This window comes from Notechis scutatus, chromosome 9, assembly GCF_049901735.1.
Source record: "Notechis scutatus isolate UNSWTSFEM ecotype Mainland chromosome 9, rNotScu1.2, whole genome shotgun sequence".
Taxonomy (NCBI): Eukaryota; Metazoa; Chordata; class Lepidosauria; order Squamata; family Elapidae; genus Notechis; species Notechis scutatus.
The window spans coordinates 16,386,580-16,408,758 of NC_142017.1; the positions used below are offsets into that span (position 1 = coordinate 16,386,580).

The 22,179-nt window shown below is 38.7% G+C and overlaps 1 protein-coding gene across 6 annotated transcripts; it reads right to left on the reverse strand.

The window, feature by feature from the left end:
* Positions 1-2,188: 2,188 nt before the first annotated feature.
* CMC2 (C-X9-C motif containing 2) lies at positions 2,189-22,101 on the reverse strand. Of its 6 annotated transcripts, none has more exons than XM_087971637.1 (6): positions 21,997-22,039; positions 13,788-13,843; positions 13,121-13,173; positions 12,278-12,414; positions 5,608-5,679; positions 2,189-2,388 (listed from the first exon to the last, which is right to left on the reverse strand). In XM_087971637.1, exons 4-6 carry the CDS (start codon positions 12,359-12,361, stop codon positions 2,320-2,322), a joined length of 225 nt encoding a protein of 74 aa, XP_087827763.1. In that variant the 5' UTR covers positions 12,362-12,414; positions 13,121-13,173; positions 13,788-13,843; positions 21,997-22,039; the 3' UTR covers positions 2,189-2,319. The 6 variants fall into 6 exon arrangements, with proteins under 6 accessions (XP_087827763.1, XP_087827762.1, XP_087827760.1 ...); XM_087971636.1 differs by having other exon boundaries at positions 12,278-12,374; positions 21,997-22,027; XM_087971634.1 differs by lacking the exon at positions 13,121-13,173 and having other exon boundaries at positions 12,278-12,374; positions 21,997-22,068.
* Between the last annotated feature and the right edge of the window lie 78 nt (positions 22,102-22,179).

Here is a 22,179-nt window from a genome sequence, read left to right on the forward strand (position 1 = left end):
GGCTCCGTTTTTTGCCTTCCTGGGTCCTAGAGAAGTCTTCTGGGAGCAAAAAAAGCCCCCCAGGAGACTTTCCTGAGGCCCAGAAGACAAAAAACGCGGGGTTGCTGCCCCCCCAAAAAAGCCACACCCACCCAGTCACATGGCCATGCCCACCTTGCCATGCCCCACAGAACTGGTTGTTAAAAAATTTGAATCCCACCCGTTTGCGACCTTCTGACAAGCAAAGTCAACAGGGAAGCCCGATTCACTTAACCATGTTGCTGATTTAACACCTGCTGGGATTCCCTTAAACAAGGCAAGCAAGGAAAAAAAGTCGTAAAACGGAGCAAAAACTCCCTTAATCCATTTCTCACTTGACAACATACAGTTTGGGCTCAGTTGCAGCCGTAGGTGGAGGACTTACCTCATTGTGATTTTTTTTTCCATTTCAAACGGAGTCACAAGCTGCGGGCCTCTCCCAACGGCTCCCCGATAGGAGAACAGCAAATTGCACGCTAAATGTCACTGCCTCGATTTAATGCGACCGTCTGGGGGAGCACAATATTACAAGCATCGTAATTTGTCATGTCAAGCCCCCATCGCTTAGCACAGCTCCCTTATGACGGGGTTTTCGTGATCAGCAACGTTTAGATTTTAGAAGCAAAAGAGAGAGAGGTGGGAAAATAGGGCCAGAAATCCAAAACTGCCAGAGCAAAGAACTCTGTAACTGACCTACGAAATCAAATGAATTTGTTTTATTTGGACAAAAAGGAAGGTGGAGACTCAAATGGCATCTTCCCACTAAAACACAGAATTGGAAGGGACCTTGGAGGTCTTCTAGCCCACCCCTCTGTTCGAGCAAGAGACACCGTACCATTTTAGATAAATGGTCTCTTTTTGAAAGTCTCCAGCGATGGCACACTTGCAATTTTTGGAGGCAAGTGGTTCCATTGGTTGATTGTTCTCTTTAGGAAATCTCCTTAGTTCTTGGTTGCTTCTCTCCTTGGTTGGTTTCCATCCGTTGTTTCTTGTCCTGCCTTCAGGTGCTTTGGAGAAAAGTTTGACCCCTCTCTTCGTAGGAGCCCCTCAAATATTGGAACACTGCTATCATATCATCCCTAGTCCTTCTTTTCTTTAGACTAAACATACCCAATTCCTGTAACCATTCTTCTTATGTTTTAGCCTCCGGTCCCCTGATCATCCTTGCTGCTCTTCTCTGTATTATTTCCAGAATCTCAAAGTTTTTTTTTTATTGTGGTTGATCAAGACAGCAGATTGATCCCAAATAAGTTTTTAAAAATAGAATTGTAATTGAAATCTCCTGCTCGATCGTACTGTTATTGCTTTATCTTTTTTTACTTTATATTGTGGCTGTTTTATTGCACTTCTATTATATTGTTGGTGGCTATGTTGTTGTTAGCTGCTGAGAGGTATAAATCTGATCGATCGACCAATATGTTGGAATCATGCAGGTAGCTTGTCAAAAAGAATCTAGTTACAGCCCAAGTCTTAAAATAAAATTAAAAAAATTAAATCAAGGTTCTGCCACTTAAAATACTTTCTTGTAATATTCTATATTGTGTTTAACCATAGCCATGAACTATATTGAACACACCATGTTCAGGCACAAATCATAGTTTACAAACCACAAAAGCACAATTTCATTATTTTTTTTTGGTTTTGCTTTAGCTGCTGGACAAACCAGGCAAAGGTGGCCTGTCAACAGTCCACGGCTAAGCCAACTATAGCTTAAAATGACCCTCTATATCTATCAGTGGTCAGATCAGTACATTGTTGTACGGCAAGCTAATCAAGGTCTTCCATCCATAGTTTGCTGAACAAATTATAAATAACTCTTAGTTTCTATCAATAGTAAAAAAAATTAAAAAGTATTATTATTATTTTTACTAAGCCGTAGTTTGCAACCAGAACATCTGCTGTTATAGCACACTAACTCTTGGTTAACTCCTTTTTACTGAACTAACCCAATTAGATTTATACAATGTACTGACAATGTTCATATAATAATGGACTGAGCTATAGTTAACTGAACCGTGCCTCAAAGGTCCTTTTTCAAAAAGCAACTGGACTTTCTCTGTTTTTCCATGAAGGACTTTTTGCTTCTCATCCAAGAAGCTTCTTCAGAACTGATTTACAGGATTCCCTGGGCATTCTTTAGCTGATGTCAAATAACTGAAAAGCATCCAGATTTACCGGTTGCAAGGCATTTTTATTACTGCAGGTTAAATACTTTTTCAGTGTCCTGGAGACAGTAGAAAAGGTACTTTTTCCATTGACCTCACTGTGTCTGAATAGCCGCTTCTAGTTCTAACCCTCGGCTCAAGCCTCCCTCAACCTCCGGTGCATCTCCTTTGCATGTTGGTGGCTCTTGGCTCGGTTGGCTTCATACTGGAAGGAAAGGAAGGCAGGAAGTGAATCACAAATAAGCCATGGCACCAACATTTAAAACGCAGCAAGCTTTCCTCATCATGCAGGAAAAGGAATATACATGACGTGAAAGAAAACGTATACCCGAACTGGCAAAACATAAGCAAGCAAAGAAAGATCAAACATTCCACTTTGGTTATTATTTGATTTCCGGGTTTCACTCAGTTGAGGTCGCTCTGAGCGTTGAAAAAACAGGCAACAAATTTGCTCCTTTCCAAAGCCTCATTTGCTTCCCTAAGACTTCCTGTATAGCGACTTCGTATGTTTCTAAACCAGAAGAACTAGGACCCTTCACTGCAAATTGAAGTATCACAGATAACCGATAATCAGAGTTGGAAGGGACCTTATAGGTCATCTAGTCCAACCCCCCGCCCAAGCAGGAGACCCTACACCATTTCTGACAAATGGCAGTCCAGTCTCTTCTTGAAGGTCTCAAGTGATGGTGCTCCCACAACTTCCAAAGGCAACTTCTGTTCCATTGGTTGATTGTTCTCACTGTCAGAAAGTTTCTCCTCGTTTCCAGGTTAAATCTCTCCTTGTTCAGTTGCCATCCATTATTCCTTGTCTGGCCTATAGGAGCTTTAGAAAATAGCTTGACCCCTTCCTCCCTGTGGCAGCCCCTCAAATATTGGAAGATTGCTCTCCTGTCTCCCCTGGCCCTTCACTTTACTAGACTAGCCAAGCCCAGTTCCTGCAACCATTCATTGTATGTTTTAGTCTCCAGTCCTCTAATCATCCTGGTTGCTCTTCTCTGTACTCTTTCTAGAGTTTCAACATCTTTTTTGTAATGTGGTGAACAGAACTGGATGCAGTACTCTAGGTGTGGTCTTACTAAGGCTTTATAGAGTGGTATTAGTAGTTCCCTTGATCTTGATTGTATGCCTCTGTTAATGCAACTTAGGATTGCATTAGCTTTTTTGGCTGCTGCTGCACACGGCTGGCTCATATTTAGCTGGTTGTCCACTAAAACTCCAAGATCCCTCTCCCAGTTACTGCTATTGAGCTTGGTTTCACCCAGTCTATATGTGTACTTTTGGTTTTTCTTGCCTGAGTGCAAGACTTTACTTTCCTCTACACTGAATTTCATTTTGTTAGATACGGCCCAGTGTTCTAGTCTGTCAAGATCCATCTGGATCTTGAGCCTATTCTCTTGGGTGTTAGCTATTCCTGCCAGCTTAGTATCATCTGCAAATCTGCAAGATATGCAAAAAAGTGTGCCAGATAGAATGCCAGAGGCAAAAAACAGGAAACATGTAAAGCTACCAAATTACTAAAAATCATTGCTGTATAATGTTTGGAGAACCAAAATGTAACAGCAGGGTAAGAGGTTATATCATTGTAGCCTTAGGCACAGGTGGCCCACAAATCCTCTCCCCAAATGATCCAAATTTTGGAAAGAGGGAGAAATGATTAGAGGGAGTCCTTGATGTATGACAGTAATGCAGCCTGCCCATCGTGGTCATCAATCCTGATGGTCATAAATCAGGCCACCCACCTGAGCCAACCTGATTTTAACAATCTTTTTTTTTTTTGCAGTGTTTGTTAAGCAAATGCTGAAATTTGTAAGTCACCCCCAAGAAGTCTCTTAAACGGTTGCTAAGTGGCCGGTCATAAGTCAAGGACTACCTCTATACATATGGGACAGAGTTCTAGTACCCAATAATGAAAAAATTAATTACACTGATATGGCATTTAGTGAAAAGGAAAGAAATTGGAAAGGAAAGGAAACCTCTTAAACATGAGCCAGCCATATGCTGCAGCTGCCAAAAAAGCCACTGCAGTCCTGGGTTGCATCAAGATCACGAAATGTGATAACACCACTTTATAATGCCGCTCATGGAATAGTGTGTGTAATGTGCAGAGAAGAGCAACAAAGATGATAAAAGGCCTAAATGGAAGCTAAATCGTATGCTGAATGAATGAGAGCATATGCACCAAGATAAATTCCTTGTGTGTCTAATCACACTTGGCCAATAAAGAATTCATTCATTCATTCATTCATTCATTCATTCATTCATTCATTGAGGGAGCTAAGTATGTCTAGACCAGGGGTGTCAAACTGGCGTCATCACAGCAGCATCATGTGACAAATCAGGACTTTTTTGCCCTTCGCTAAACTGGGCGCTGCCAGTGCGTAATGCATCCAGCCCATGGGCCGGGAGTTTGACAGCTCTGGTCTAGACTATTGAAGAGGGGAGAAAGAGATAAAAGCTTGGTCTTAATTCAATTTGCTGTTTAATTATTTCTTCTATCCATTTTTTTGTCCTTATCCAATATTTTCTTGCTACAGGGCATGTCCACCATGCATGGTAATGTATTCCTTGCTTTTGTTTGCATTTCCAACATTTGGATGATCTGTTTGGGAACATTTTTGCTAATCTAGCAGGTGGTAAGTGCCACCTGCAGAACATCTTGTACAAATTTTCTCTATATGATGCCGACATTGTCAATTTATAATTCTTTTCCCACATTTTTTCCCATTTCTCTAATTCTATGGTATAGCCAAAATTCCCCCACCCCACCCCATCATCGTTTCTTTAATCCTCTCCTCTTCCATCTTATAATCCAACAAATAATTATATAATTTTTAATCAATTTCTCCTCTGGACTTTGTAGGTAAAAGTTTATCAGTCATGTTCAACTCTAGGGCACGATGCTCATTCCCATTTCTTGGCCAAGGGAGCCAGCGTTGTCCAAAGACAATTATCACTGCTCTTTGCCAAAGGTTGCACAGAATGCTGTTACCTTCCAGTCAAAGTGGTACCTATTCATCTTCTTGCATTTGCACGCTTTCAAAGTGCTAGGTAGACAGGAGCTGAGGCAAGGAATAGGAGCTCACCCCATTGCACCAAGCTAGGGTCTCGAACCCAGGCTGTCAGCTCTCCAGCGGACAAGAATTCCCCAGGATCCCTATTCCTACTGGATAGCAACTGAAAAATGATAAAATCTGAAAGTCTGAGTGATCTAACCGACATCAGCTCAGTTGTCTGGCACAAGCTAAAATTTTATACTTTGTCATGATGCTGCTGTGCCAAATAATTACACAATTTGCATCATTTGGGTGACAACATATGATAACACCTGGCCCCAGTAGATACACTTGGATGCTGGGTTTAGTAAACTGACAAGCTGACGAGATTATCAATAACCCTGTTCCCAAATTTTTAACAGTTGCCTTACCTCTTTCCTTAGGCATTTCCTCATTTCTCTGTCAAAATCATTGCAATGGCCAAAAAATTTCAAGAAGGAATGCTGGAAGGGAAAAAGAACAAGAAAAACAATCACTTTGATGTTGTTAAAAAGGGGGAAAAAATCCAAAATAATATTCTACAATCTCCAGTATTACTTCCCCCATGCCAACAGTGAACCTTTTAAATTAAAGTATTCCGTTATCAATCAACAAGAGAAGCAAAGACATTGCAAAATCAACATCCAACATTATTTACAAAATATGTATTTTTGGATTTTTAAAAAATTTTCTTCCAAGAAAATAATAGTTGCTAAATTAAAAGGTCACTTGTTTCATCCAATTCTCTACAACGGTGGCAATTCAGAGGTGGTCTTCAGCCGGTTCTGACCAGTTCTGGAGAACCAGTAGCAGAAATTTTGAGTTGTTTGGAGAACCAGCAAATACCACCTCTGACTGGCCTGCCCCCATCTCTTCTCCGCCTCCCATTGAGTCCCAGCTGATCGGTTGGGTCTTCTTTGGTTGCCCTGCACAGGAGAACGGAGCTGGAAAGCAGGTTAGTGGGGTGGGGAGAGAATGAAAATTTTGCAGTATCCTTCCCCTGCTATACTCACCAAGCCATGCCCACAGAACCAGTAATAAAAATTTTTGAATCCATTGTTGTTTGTTATATGTTGAATTTTCGCTTTGGTGACATTAGCTGGCAAAGCTTGTTCTTGAGCTACTAAAGCCTTCAATTTCTTTCTTTAATATGTCTGATCTTAACCAGCTTCGTGTGTGGTTTTTACTGGCTTTTCCTTCCATATCCTTTACATATTTTATTAAGGTATTGTTATTATTATACCATATAATATTTTATTATAGTATTATTACTATATTATATTATATTATATTATATTATATTATATTATAATATAATATAATATAATATAATATAATATAATATAATATAAAATAATATAAAATAATATAATATAATATAATATAATAGTGCTATAATATAGTACTATTACTATATTACATTTTATTATTGTATGTGGAGGACGGGGAGTCTGGTGTACTGTGGCATTGCAAAGACTTGGACATCACTTAGCAACTGAACAAAATTATAGCATAGTATTATAGTATATTATAGTATATTACTACTATCACCACTACTAATTTTATTATAGTATTTACTACTACTAAAATTATTACCCACCTCATTCCAAAAGGTTCTGGGCAACTTACAAATTCCAATACACCATTAAAAACATCAAAATGAAGAACAGTCTGGGCAAAATCAGTCAAAACAAAAATTACATTCACCTTTAATATTGCCCTTCAAATCCGAATCTTGGCATGGATCTAATAATTAGCTGTATAATTTCCTTTCAGTACACCTGTAACTAACTGGAAGGGGCACGTGAAATTTGTAAATATGCTGTTTTTAGACTGAGGTGAATTCCTGCTGGAGCTCAAAATATTTCCTCAGGTGATAGTTTCTCACATTATACTGAGCTGGAAATGGATCTACTCCAGGTAAGCTGGAGAAAATATCCAACCCAAGACAAATAAATAATAGGCATTATTTGGTCATTTTTAAGTCAAACAAAATGTCGAGATGGTTTTGTCAGATTTGGGGAGAATAAAAAACTGTAATGTACCTGCAAGTGGTAAATCTTGCAAAATCCGGGAGAAATGCAACTCCTGTTCTACAGCATAAAGACTCTTTTCCTCGCATCGTAATTTGAAACATAGCTGATAAAGATGTTTAATCCAGGATCGACAACTGAATAAATAATTCCAGAGGCTCAGGAAGGATTTTGGTTTTTTTAAAATATTGCCTATCCACCCTCCAGTCAAAGAGCATTTGACTAAATAGCTATTTTTAGCCAATGCAATACAAGAATTTGCTTTATAAAAAATATCAGTGAGAATTTGGGAGTTTCTGAAGTTATGTTTGAATTCTTTGTTTGGTACAAAAGACAGAAGTTATTGAAAAGACAGGAAGCAGTTGGCAATTCTATTGCCTTCAGTCTGGATAGGCTAACATTTATGCATGCATTATCACAATGGAAAGCACAATTCATGGAAACAGAAGTTTTTGTTGGTTTCAACCAGCCCTAAGCACCACTGGTACCAAGAACACAAAAGCCCAAAGCAAAGCATTCTTGTTGAGAATGGGAAGTATGCAGAGGATAAAAACTTTTATTTACAAAAGGAAGGACAAAGGAAGAATATTTTCCTCCTCTCTTCTCCCTGGACCCTTCCAAAAATATTTTCACAAGTGCCGAGGAAGGTAAATTGCATATAATATTTCAAGCATACTATCCTTTTCAATTCCTCTCAATTCCTGGCAAATAGATAGGAGAAAGATTGAGGTAGTGACAGATTTTATTTTCCTGGGCTCCAAGGTCACCGCAGATGGGAACTGCAGCCAAGAAATTAAAAGACGCTTGCTCCTGGGGAGGAAAGCTATGGCAAATCTAGACAGCACACTAAAAAGCAGAGACATCACCCTGCCATCAAAAGTGTGCAGAGTCAAGGCTATGGTTTTCTCAGTTGCAATGTATGGTTGTGAAAGTTGGACCGTAAGGAAGGCTGAGCACCAAAGAATGGAGGCCTTTGAACTCTGGTGCTGGAAGAGACTCCTGCGAGTCCTTTGGACTGCAAAGCGATCCAACTGGTCAGTCCTAGAGGAGATCAACCTTGACTGCTCTTCAGAAAGCCAGATCCTGAAGATGAAACTCAAATACTTTGGTCACCTAATGAGAAGGAAGGACTCACTGGAGAAGAGCCTAATACTGGGAAAGATTGAGGGAAAAAGAAGGGGACAGCAGAGAAGGAGGTGGCTGGATGGAGTCACTGAAGCAGTTGGTGTGAGCTTAAATGGACTCCAGAAGATGATAGAGGACAGGAAGCCCTGGAGGAACATTGTCCATGGGGTTGTGATGGGTTGGACACGACTTTGCAACTAACAACAACATCCTTTTTCAAAACCCCGGTTCTGGGCGTATAGTATATTAAGATAATGAGATGCTATGGGTCTTGCTGGACCAGCCATTCCTAAAACTGATCCCAAAGATGGTTAGAAAGAAAATTGCCCTTGGTTCTTCTAACATTGGTTATAACTGTCAGTGGGGAGGAAAGTTATTGGAAGAATTTATACAGCAACCCAAAGGAATTTTTTTGAGGCTGCATTTGTCTTTCCACCCGGAGAAAACAAAGGGCTCTTAAGACTCTAAGCTCAGTTCCGTTGAGAACGAAATCAACGCTTCAAGGACTTCACAAGGGTACCTCACCTCATGTGACTTCCTGCTAAAGGTCTGGGACAAATCTTTGTTTACAACCACAATAAAAAGCCACACTGTTCAAGCAATAAAGAAGTTGTAAGCGGGGGAATTTACATACAAAGGAGTACAAATTTACAAAGGAAGCAATTTCTTTTTAATCACAGATATTCACTTTTTTTCAGAAAACCCTAAATAATTAAAATACTACCTTCATGGGTGTCTGTCTGTTGGTCCCTTGTCTGTCTGTCTGTTTATCTATATCTGTCTATCTCTGTCTATTGATCTGTATTTATATACGTCTATCTCTATGTATCTATGTCTGTTTATTTGCCTATTTATCTATATCTATTTATCTACCTATCTCTCTGTCTATCATCTATCTCTATATCTATCTATCTATCTATCTATCTATCTATCTATCTATCTATCTATCTCCATCTATCCATCTCTATATATCTATATCTATATCTATATCTATATCTATATCTATATCTATATCTATATCTAGAATAGAATAGAATAGAATAGAATAGAATAGAATAGAATAGAATAGAATTCTTTATTGGCCAAGTGTGGTTGGACACACAAGGAATTTGTCTTGGTGCAAATACTCTCAGTATACATAAAAGAAAAGATACATTCGTCAAGAATCATAAGGTATCTATCTATCTATCTATCTATCTATCTATCTATCTATCTATCTATCATCTATCTATCTATCTATCTATCTATCATCTACATACCAACACCCACAGCATATGAATTGGCATGTATAATGTTAATATATTGTTGTCAATGTGATATCACAGGTAGTCTTTCTCTCTTTAACCAAAGCTGTTTTGTTTCAAAATACTATGAAACGAGGAGCAACATAAACCACTATCCTGGTCAGGTATAAGTATGGCTAATTTTGTACCTAAAGGTACCTAGTCTCCAATGCACAAAATGATTGTGATTCTGCATGAATATTAATACAGAGAAGGGTTCTCTTGCAATCAGGGACAGGCAAGGATGTTCCCACAGATGAAATCATCCCAAGCTTGGGGGAGGAGTGGAAAAGCTCTTAATTATTGAGTAAGGCATAATTAGGAAGAGGAAGAAGCATCTCATTGCTGAAAGAGAAAAGCTGCAATCACTGAGACATGCAAGTGAGACAATGGCCATTGCTACAACAGGCACGTGAAAACAGATCTCTTTAGTGACAGCTTTACCGTATTTGAAAATTTGGAGCTTATTAACAGGCAGAAAGGAAAAAGAAGACATTACTCTCATCATTTGGAAATCTCTAAGGAGCTACAAGAGAGTAAGAGTCATACTACTAGGACTCAAAGACTGAAAAAAATGCTATCTCCCAATTCTCTATATCTCAACTCTCTTAACTAAGATTGAAGCAAAGTTCAACTATAAACCATGATTGTGCAACCTTTTGGCTTGGCTGGGCTTCACTGAGTGAAGACGAATTGCCTTGGGCCACATATAAAATACATAGTTAATATACATAAACTATAAACTTCCTTTATTCTTTAAATATTTTTATTTGTATACAGTATAAAAGTAATAAAAATATTAAATGTTTAGTAACTTTATACTATGGGGCCGCAGTAGTAACTATCCAGAGTCACATACAGCCTTTGGGCTATGGGTTGGACACATCTAATTTAAACTCTGTATTGGCTGGGGATACAAAGAAGGGGAGACTGTAACATTAAAAAGTATTTTACTTTTTTTTTTTTGCTGTTTTCAAACTTTAAATTAGTTATTTTGTTCTTTTTTCTACTTTCTTTATATTTCAGTATTTTAATATATGGGGAAGGAAGGAGGGAAGAAAGAAAAGAAAAAGGAAGGAAGGATACAGGGGAGAAGAGAAAGAGAAAAGAAAGAGGTGAATGAGAGGGACAGGGAAGGAAGGAAGGAAGGAAGGAAGGAAGGAAGGAAGGAAGGAAGGAAGGAAGGAAGGAAGGAAGGAAGGAAGGAAGGAAGGAAGGAAGGAAGGAAGGAAGAAATTAGCTGTATTTAAATCTGAGAAGAAAAACTAAAAGTAGATATAACTGTCTCTAAACACAGGCAGTGTGTTCCACAAACACACTTACACACATATACACATAAAGGTTATAATCCTCTATTGCCACACAAGACAGTATTGAGAATAACAGTTTTGAATTACCAAAAGGCATTTCCCCCACTCCCTTTCAGAAGAAAGATTTCTCAATGTTCCAGTCCAAGAACAATTTTGGCCATGCCCCTTAAGAGAAATAGAAGCAGTTTTGTGTCTTCTCCTGCAATGCCCTTTTTATATGACATTGAATTAATAACTTCTGACTCATAACCAGCCAAGATTGGACAAGGGGCTCACTTGTTCCCTCTCAGCTGGCAGCTCAGTAAAGATTTCTTGAGGAGTTGTCAAATTTCTTGTGATGATTATGGCAGAAAGACAATTAATTGTTTAGCAAGCCTGGTCATTTTCCCCCCCTCAAAACATTTATAGTAAGAATCTGATCATCTATCTGTGTCCCAGCACTTTTCCTGGTTTAATCTTTTTTACAGCTTCAGAAACTTCCTCTGTTGCTACAGGTCTATTCATAATCTCTCTCTGCTCCTTGGTAATCCTCGATAGCTTTTGTTTCTTTAGAGGTTCATCTATTTTCTCCACAGAGATATCACTTGCTTTATACAAGTTAGGATAACATGATGAAATGGTTTTTCATGGCCACATTATCCATTAATATGGTGTCTCATAGTTCGGGGGGGGGGAATCTTTTTTTTTTTCCTTTCGTAATTTATATGCCAAGCTTCCCTTTTTATTTACTTTATTTGCATCCGCCTTTATTATTTTTAGAAATAAGGTGGGGAACATATCCAACATACCTTCTTCTTCCAATTTTTCCCACAACAACTGAGGTGAGTTCGGCTGAGACAGAGTCACTGTCCCAGGGAGCCACCTGGCTTTCATGGTTGAGGTGGAACTAGAACTCGCTGCCTCCTAGGGATTGGCTGAAAATGACCCAGCAAGCTTTCATGACTAAGGCAGGACTAGAACTCACCGTCTCCTGCTTTCTAGCCTGGTGCCTTAACCGCTTGACCAGGTCTGATTTTATAGACCTACTTAATAACCCTCCACCCCACATTCATTTTCCTTGCACAAGGGAACCAGCTTAGCATCTAGGCATTCTGGAGGCAATGTGTAAACAACAAACCCTGTTGTAAAAATATTCCTAGCAACATGGTGTGTGCTCTTGAGGGAGCAAGATGCAGGCAGAACTCTCTAGGAAAAATTATCTGTAGCATGGTATTACCAACAAAAGTCAATCTTGTCTAAGAACAGGATCACAAGGTAAGGCTCTTATCAGTGGAGATAGTGTAGCATCCTGGATTTCTCTCTCAGTCTTACCTCCTTGTGGCACTTTTGAAGTTGACGGATGAGAATATTACACTCTTCAGTATGTAGGTGAGGTGACAAGTTCGGATGCATCATGAGTTAAGAACCGCTCATCCAAAAGAAAAGAAAAAAACCTTAGGCTTTTCCTCCTGTCAATATTATGATATAAATTGTGCTTAATGTCATGCCATCTTATTCTGAACACATTTGTTGAGGGAGAGCAATATTATTGGAACAAAGACACAGCTGCAAAGCATTTGTGCATGAAGTTGACCTTGACCCGACAACACATTCTACCAGCTTCCTGGCGTATGAAGGGTACTCCTCAGTTGACTCCAAAGCAATGGAAGAACTGGCTTATAGTCATTCAGGAAATACAGACAAGCTTTTCAAATGGGATTGATTTAAAGGGTGACCTAATCCAGCCAACTTTCTGGAAAGTCTCAAAAATTTGCTGAAACAACAGTTCTTTCTGGATAAGTTCCAGCCCGCATTAACCACTTCAGTATATAGTATGGCATGACCTGTCCAAGGTCCTGATATTCTTCTTTTAAAGACCACATAAAGCAAAGCCCATGCCTTCCAGTAAGTTTCGCTATTGTAGACTGGGTCCCTTGAGATATTTGAACTACCTAGAACAGAATACAGCTAGAAAAAAAACAGAATAAGGTTGGGGAACCTGTGTCCTTAGTGCCAGATTTACTTGTAATCTTACAAACTTAGAGGGATCCATAAAGATTCCAAGTCTAGCTTGATAAACTTGATAAACAGTCTTCCAATATTTAAGGTAAACAGTCTTCCAATATTTAAGGATCTACCACAAAGAAGAGGGAGTCAACATATTCTCCAAAGCACCTGAAGGCAGGACAAGTAGCAATGGATGGAAACTAATCAAGGAGAGATCCAACCTAGAATTAAGGAGAAATTCCCTGACAGTGAGAATAATTAAACCCCCCCCCCCCCCAACTTGGCAGAAATATATGAATTTTTGAGGGAGGGGAAATAGCTTATTTTAACTGAGTGGGCTCTGTGACTAATGAAATGCAGATAAAACAAATCAACTGAACCCATTATAGCTAAAAGTATGTTTTCTAATGCTCTTTGAGAAGCTGGTTTAAGAGTTACTTACAGATTCCAATGATTGTTTTAAATGACATAAGTCATTCAGATGGCTGAAGTTCTATACGTTATCTTAAACTAGGTTGTGGTGTGCAATTGTATTAATGTCTTCCTGTGCTATTTTACTATTTTGTACTATAGCTAGTTACAAGCTCATAAAAATGTAAAAACTGATAAATTGTTATTCCACATTGCAAGCTTTGTTCTCCCTCATTATAATTTTATTGTTGGCTAACCTTGGCTGCTATTCCCATTATTAGTTACTAAAAAAATCCTGAAAACAGGCAGATCTAAATTTGTTCTCAGGGATAAATAACAGTCACAGGACCTAAAGATCAACTCGGCTCATGCCACCAGATAAATAACAAACTTTACAGCCAACCGTTTTACAGGAAATACTCACTTTTCAGGGACTTCAGGTAAGAACAAATCAAACAAGCGACCGATGGGCCTTTATGCCTGAAAAATGTCAACATTAGCATTTACCTGTGAGATCTGCAGTACCCATGATACAGTTCTCCTGTTAGGAAATGTCACAAAGCCAATAGGCAATATTTAGGGTCCCAGGATTAAATCACATTAGATTAATAACTGAGGCTTGAGAAAAGAGGAGGGAGGCGGAAGGAGGGGAAGATATACACGTTTCAACTCCCATCAGCCTCAGCTAGGATGGAAAATGGCAAGGAATATCTGGAAGGTTGTTTGTTTGTTTGTTTGTTTGTTTGTGTAATTTTTATCTCACCTTTAGCCAGAGTTATCCAGCTGATTTTTTTTTCTTGCCTAAGGTGGAACTAGAACTTACCAGCTCCTGGTGATTGGCTCAAAATCATCGAGTTGACTTTCATGCCTAAGGTGGGACTAGATCTCACAGCCCACTGGTGACTAAGCCAAAGTCACCTAGCCAGCTTTTGTGCCTAAGGTGGGACTGAAACTCGCAGTCGCCTGCTTTCTAGCCTGATGCCTTAAGCATCTATACTATACCATACTGGCTCTTTATTCCTTTTTATATCCTCTAATCCAGTCTTGGCAAGAAAAAGAAAAGGGAAAAAAAAGGCTGGGACCAAGTGATGGGACTACAAGGTCTGCAATTTTGTATTAAAGAGAACTCATTCTGCACATTTCAAAAATTATTCTGAAAAATGCTTTGGACTTGGGCGAGCAGAACCCCACTCTGTTATTTATTCTAGAAGCCCAACCTCACCCAGGCTACCTGTGAAGCTGAAAAAATGGGACTACTTTAAAGTTCTCTAATGCTAAGGAATGGATTTATTTAAAGCAGTGGCATTTTCTTCACGCACAAAATGGGCTCCTTTAAAATGAAGAGTAAAAAGATGCTAAGCTCAAGTAAAGTCTAAAGCACCCTTTAGAACAGGGGTGTCCAACCTTGGGAACTTTAAGACTTGTGGACTTCAACTCCCAGAGTTCCTCAGCCAGCTTTGCTGGCTGAGGAACTCTGGGAGTTGAAGTCCACAAGTCTTAAAGTTCCCAAGGTTGGACACCCCTGCTTTAGAACCATGGTGGTGCAGTGGTTAAGGGGCAGTATTGCAGGCTAATTCACTGCCCACTGTCATGAGTTCGATCCTGATGGGGCTCAAGGTTGACTCCACCTTCCATCCTTCTGAGGTCGGTAAAAAGAAGACCCAGATTGTTGGGGGCAATAGGCTAACTCTGTAAACCGCTTAGAGAGGGTTGTAAAGCACTGAGAAGTGGTATATAAGTCTAAGTGCTATTGCTATTGCTATCCTTTCCTAATAATTCCTGTATGCCAACCCCTATTAGATGACTCCACAGATTGCAGTCTCCATTTGAGGTTGTGTGTGTCCACGTGTCCATGTAAAAGGCATGTACAGAGTTGCATGCTGCTCCTGCACGTTTGGAAGCAAAATTTATGAATAAAAACTGTTCAGAAAAAAATGTGATGTTGGCGGGATAGATATCAGTAACACGGAACTGTAGTTATGCAGCACCTAAACACAAAAATAGCGCAACCCCTGGATAAATAAGAGCACAGAGAAATAAGTTAGTAAGCTTACATGATGAAGTTGTAAATCTATTACTATGGGGAAAGTGATAAGGAGAAATTCCATTTCTTAAACGGCTCCTCTAGTATGTTTGCAAGTTTGGCACACCTCTGATGAGCAACTGGCCAAGATGTCAATTAAATGATTTACTGGAAAACAAACGATTGTATGTGCTTGTTCCTTGTTGATGGATTGCAGGATTATTAAATGAGTTAGTCAAACTCATAAATAACTCAAAGCTAAACTTAAGAGTTTTCCTTATTATTTGATTCAAGGGTAGCTGAATCTACATGGAAATTGACTTGTTTTCCTTCACTTTCAAAAACAAAAACAAAAAACCAGGAAGCAAATATAACCCAGGCTTCTTGGTTCTGCCTCTAATCTGAGAATAGAAAACCTGTTTGGTTTGGTGAACCTGTCTTGAGTTTGGAAAGCATGTCATAGATGCTCTCATAAAAGAGCTGCTATCATGGAGACAAATCAATTCACAAGCTGGCATTTTGTGTGGTATTGTTCCCTTTCATCTTTTCTAGTCTCCTCACTCAAGATGTTCTCCCAGCACAGATCTTCCTTTCCTTGTAGGCAAGTAGATCCAGTTCTAAACAAAGTGTGGAAATCTTTTAACAACCCAAAATTGATCCCTGATTAGAGTCGTCTGAACTAGGAAATAGTAAAGGGATCAATGATTGCCTGGGCAAAAATTGTAGGGCATAATATAAATTTAGAGGATTGGGAAAAATGTGGATTGATAACTGTAAATTGACATTGTCAACAGCATTTAAAGAAAATCAATATAAAATGTTTTGTAGGTGGTATCTAGCACCAGCAAGATTGGCCAAAATGTATCCAAACACAAAAGCAGAATGTTGGAAGTGTAAACATAAAGAAGGAACATTCTTCCATATGTGGTGGCAGTGTCCAGAGGTTAAAAAATATTGGATGAGGGTACAAAGATGGTTATTAGAAATTACAGAGCACAAATTAGAACTTGAACTGGAAATATTCTTATTAGGAATAATTAAGGAAAAATTGAGCAAGGTCATCCGATACATCATTATACATATCATAACTGCGGCGAGAATAGCCTTCGCACAGGGATGGAAGAAGGAAAAGATACCATCTGAAGAAGACTTGACACAAAAAACAATGGATTGTGTGGAACTAGATAAATTCACAATGGAATTTAGAGGCAAAGTTGATTCGGACTATTATGTGGTTTGGGATAGGTGGTACAAATGGGTGGGGGATAGAAATAAGAACTGATGTTTATGTATAAAAGGAGAGGCATGTATTAATAACGACACAAACACTGTTAATGTGAATAGAGATTTGTATTTTTGTTTTTTAAAAATAAAATATTTTTTAAAAAATAGAGTCGTCTGAACTAGTTTGTCTGATGAGCCTGAACGTTGTAAAATAACTTCCTACAGTCCATATAGGATTGAAGCTTCTAGCATGGACAACTGCATCCTTCCCTTGCTTATAGAGACATCATAACAGAATAGAATAACAGAGTTGGAAGGGACCTTGGAGGTCTTCTAGTCCAACCCCCTGCTCAAGCAGGAGACCCTATAGCATTTCAGACAAATGGTTGTCCAATCTCTTCTTAAAAATCTCCAGTGATGGAGCATCCACAACTTCTGAAGGCAAGTTTTTTCACTGATTAATTGGTCAGGAAATTTCTCTTTATGTCTACGTTGATTCTATCCTTTATTAGTTTCCATCCTTGGTTTCCTTTCCTGACCTTCTGATGCTTTGGAAAATAGGTTGAGCCCCTCTTCATTGTGGCACCCCCTCAAATATTGGAACACTGCTATCATGTCTTCCCTGGTTCTTCTTTTCTCTAGATTAGTCATACCCAATTCCTGAAACTATTCTTTGCATGTTTTGGCCTCCTGCCCCCTAATCATCTTTACTGCTCTTCTCTGCACTCTTTCTAGAGTCTCAACATCTTTTCTGTATCGTAGTAACCACAACTAGATGCAGTATTCCAAGTGTGGTCTTATCAAGGGATTATAATGAGTTAAATAAGGAAATGATGCCTTGATTTACGCTCAACTATTGAGCTGCTCTATTTCCCAATGCCAAGTTCCACTGTCGTCCTGGCTTGAAAGAACAAAAAGGTAGACTTGGAAAACTTAAAACGGATGGTAGCCAACAGTGGAGGGTTTCAAGATACTTCGTTTCTCCCCATACTCTGATGTTGAACCAACCTAATGCAGGATTACCTTGATAAACAATCATATCATTGTAGGGTTGAGCCATGCTTTGGTTTCAATTCCAAGCTGATGCTTTGCAGCCTGCAAGGATGTGTGTGTGTGTGTGTGTTGTGTGTGTGTGTGTGTGTGAATGTAACCCCTGTCTGCAATGTTCTTGAAAGCGGTCCCACCGGCATATTTTTTTAAAAAAATGGCAGCTGGATGCAGCCCTGAGCTTTCATTTAAAAATGGGGCCCCTGCCTGAAATACAAAGCAAATCTTAGCTAGGATAATACAATCCTTGATTGGGAGGAGTGGGAGCGGAGCACAGAGCTTAATTCCTAGTGATGACATAAATTTATCTGTTCAATTTTCTTTCCAACAGTACAGAAGAGGATTGCCATTGTATTCTTCTGATTTTTTTTTTATTTACTTCCAGTCTAGTCTGTAACCTTGAAATTTTCTGATAATTTCCTGTCCAGCTACGAACCATGCTCAGTTCTGTTTAGCTCTGAAGCCGAAAGGTCCTGCTGTCCATTAAGAGCAGCTTTGGGGAAATAGGAAGAGCATTTCCCAACATGTCTCCTACATCTATGGATTAGGGCTGTTAAAATTACAGCACCTGCAGTAGATCACGTTGGGAGCATTCGAGCTGCTTTTGAGCCAACTGGCAAGAGTCTTCCTTCTGCTTTTAGGGCTGAGGAAATCATTTCCCCAGTAAAAGGAGTTCCTGTGAGCAAGAAACAAGTTATAGCCATTCTCTGGGAAGAAAATTATTTCTGTGCTTATTCATTTTTTTCTTATTGTCATCACACCTGGACTGGAAGGTTGTTTTTTTTTTTAACGTGACTGAGCATTCATTTCCTTTTACGCCACTAACAAATTAATATACAAATAGCCACAAGGTGGCGAGGCAGCAAGCAAAACAGACTATCCATTGCCCTTTTCTTGTAAGTATTAATATATAAACGGTGTAAAAATAATAATTCCACTTGAATAAGCAGCTTAAAATGCCAGTTGTCCTGTTTTATGCATATACACATTTTTTGTCAAGATTATTTGATCCCTTACAAAGTGGTACCATATTAAAAACTTTATGTTCAGCTATAACGTAAGACTATTTATGGCCTAAATTCTGTGACAAAAATGACACCTTCACAGATGCTTCCCTACAGCATGCTGCACAGAGTAATCAGGCTTTTTTCCTGGAATATATGATTCCTTCAAGCTATATTAGTAGTAAGCATCTTAGAGAAAAAAATGTCTTTCTAATTCACAACTGAGATATAACAAAACACTAATATGATTCAAATGATGCATGAAATCTATTTCTACATTTGCACAAACAAAAGAATTAAAATAGAAAAAGCACAGTAATAAAGAGTGCTTTTATTCTAATGTATTTGGTGACAAACACTACTTTTAGGATTGAATATTTCGGCTACAAAGTTGTATATCAATAAAAGCACAGTAATAAAGTACTTTTATTCTAATGTATTTGGTGACAAACACTACTTTTAGGATTCAATATTTCGGCTACAAAGTTGTATATCAATAATGAAAATGAAGAAATCTACTCAGAAATTTGAAATCAAAAGCTGCTTTTCTTAACTTATTAAGAACTGAGGAAATGGCGCTGCCTTAGGAATCTAACATACAGAGCCAAATCATCCTATTCCCAGACTTTTTAAATGGAGTGATAGTGGCTCTTCACAATGTGGTCAGGCTCTTTCTAAAATCTACCTAAGGACTGCAGGATCAAGTTCAGGATTAGCTATAAGCAAAGCATGTAGGGGTCCTCACTTAATGACCAGTTACTTAGTGACCCTTCAAATTACAATAGAAACCAAAAGGTATCCCCTCAATGGCCATATGTGCTTGGCAACTGGCTCTCCTGTACAACCGCTTACAGCATGCCATTGTTACGTGATGCAATTCACAACATTCCAGCAAAAACACCATTGAAATGCATTGACTCGCGTAACAACCATGGCATTCTGCCACTAAAAAAGATTGTAAAATTGGATCAGTCACTTGGGTGTCTTGACTTATAATCATCATGTCTTACGATGGAAACTGGCCTCCATTGCTATCACTAGTCAAGGACCAACTGTATATATTATGAAAAATAATTTTCCCTTCTGAGTAAATATGAATAGGATTGCATTGCAAATCCATCTGTGTTGGTAAAGCAAATTTAAAGTTCCTTCAACCCAACTTTATTCTCAATGATGTTAATCTGCTGCCTGAAAGATACATCAGTCTTAATATTACTAAAACAGACGAATATAAATGCCCATGTGCTTTGTTCTGCAATTTTATATACAGTATCTTCAGTTGACTGATTTATATTCCCACCTTTCATTTCAAGGATGCCTTCTACAGTATAATAACAATACATTCCCAGAACAAATATTTAAAACTCAAAACAATTGTTCTACTAGTTCAGCTTTCAAAATATACAAATGGGTCACAATCTCAGAGAACAGAAGACTGCTTTTAAACTTATTTCGCTGCTGGAAGAATAGATTATTGAAATTTTAGAGCAAGAGTCTTCAAACTTGGTAAGTTTAAGACTTGTAGACTTCAACTCTCCCAGAATTCCTGAGTTAACATGACTGGAGGAGGAATTCTGGGAGTTGAAGTCCACAAGTCTAAAGCTGTCAAGTTTGAAGACCCGTTAGGGTCTAGCTCTCAAAATCTGCCTAAGCGTCCGACATCTAGATATGATTGTCTGAAAATATAGCAAAGTGATCACCCAAGACAGAGGAAAGGAGAATAATATCTTACTTAAGAGAAGAAAACCCATAAAGGCTACACTTATTTAAAAATTTACTCCCTAGTATTATTTAATACTGATGGCTGAAGGGCATGCAATGGGGTCCACAAAGGTTCAATGACAAATATGTCCAATTACCTAATTTGATTCATTTTTTTAATAGATTAATCACTAAACGCAAGAAAATCAGCAGTATCTAAATCCAGTTAGCACTTAGCTCCATCATTTCTTTTTTAGGAGTGACTGTGATCATTTTAAATAGCACTAGTCATCAAAAAAGCACAACAAAGAATGTTCTTTCTGCGCCAACTCAGAAAGCTCAAACTGCCCAAGGAGCTGCTGATCCAGTTCTACAGAGGAATGATTGAGTCTGTCATCTGCACCTCTATAACTGTCTGGTTTGGTTCTGCAACCCAACAAGACAGACACAGACTTCAGAGAGTAATTAGGACTGCAGAAAAAAACAATTACTACCAACCTGCCTTCCATTGAGCACCTGTATACTGCAAAAAAGAGGGCTGTGAAAATATCTACAGACCCCTCACATCCTGGACATAAACTGTTTCAACTCCTACCCTCAAAACGATGCTATAGAGCACTGCACACCAGAACAACTAGAACAAGGACAGTTTTCTTCCCAAATGCCATCACTCTGCTAAACAAATAATTCCCTCAACACTGTTCAACTATTACAAAGTCCGCACTAATATTACTATTAATCTTCTCATCACTCCTTATCACCCATCCCCTCCCACTTAACTGTATGACTGTAACTTTGTTGCTTGTATCCTAACAATGTATAGACTGTTTCCTAGTATGATTTGATTGCTTATTTGTACCCCTACAACTATTATTAAGTGTTGTACCTTATGATTCTTGACTCTTGACGAATGTATCTTTTCTTTTATGTACACTGAGAGTATTTACACCAAGACAAATTCCTTCTGTGTCCAACCACACTTGGCCAATAAAAAATTAAATTAAATTATAATCTAATCTAAGTACACTGAGAATGTATGCACCAAGACAAATTCCTTGTGTATCCAATCACACTTGGCCAATAAAGAATTCTATTCTATTATTCTATTCTATTCTATTCTATTCTATTCTATTCTATTCTATTCTATTTGAAAAGAAATCTCTTTATCTTGCTGGGAGGCCATTCGCTCTACACAAAACTTTTCTTTTTCACCTTAATCAATGAAGTTATAAAGGGATCTTCACCTTTTTTTCCTGTTAAACTCTGCATCCCCTAATATATATTTGGAGGATAAGCAACCTGATGCTCTCCAGGAATCCTGGACTACAAATCCCCAAATCCCTAACTTGATTATGACTGGGGGTGATGGGAGTCATAATGCAAAACTTTGGAGAAACAAGGGAAATTTTTTAGAACATTTATTCAAATAGATTCGACGCCCACACATATAATTCAGTTATATAACTTCCTTTTATATGAAGTTTTATATATAGAGACATATAAATCATTACTATTTTCCTTCTCCCTCATATTTACCTCCCTCAATTGAACTTGCACTCTCGGCTTTTTATCTCTTATTTAACAACTAGTAAAAAATTTACCTAACGCTGAAATAGAAAGTTAAAATAGCTTACCAGGAAGTGCGTAACCCGGAAGCGAACGCTCATCCATCCGGAAGGTATTCTTAGTTCACCTTTCGTCACAGGCCGAGGTGTACTCCTCTCCCCCCGCCCCCTCCAACCGGGCGCAACGACGGAGGTGGAGCCTTCCAAAGCGTCACCCAAGCACAGAATGTCGCCGGCTTGGGGAGGAGTCGC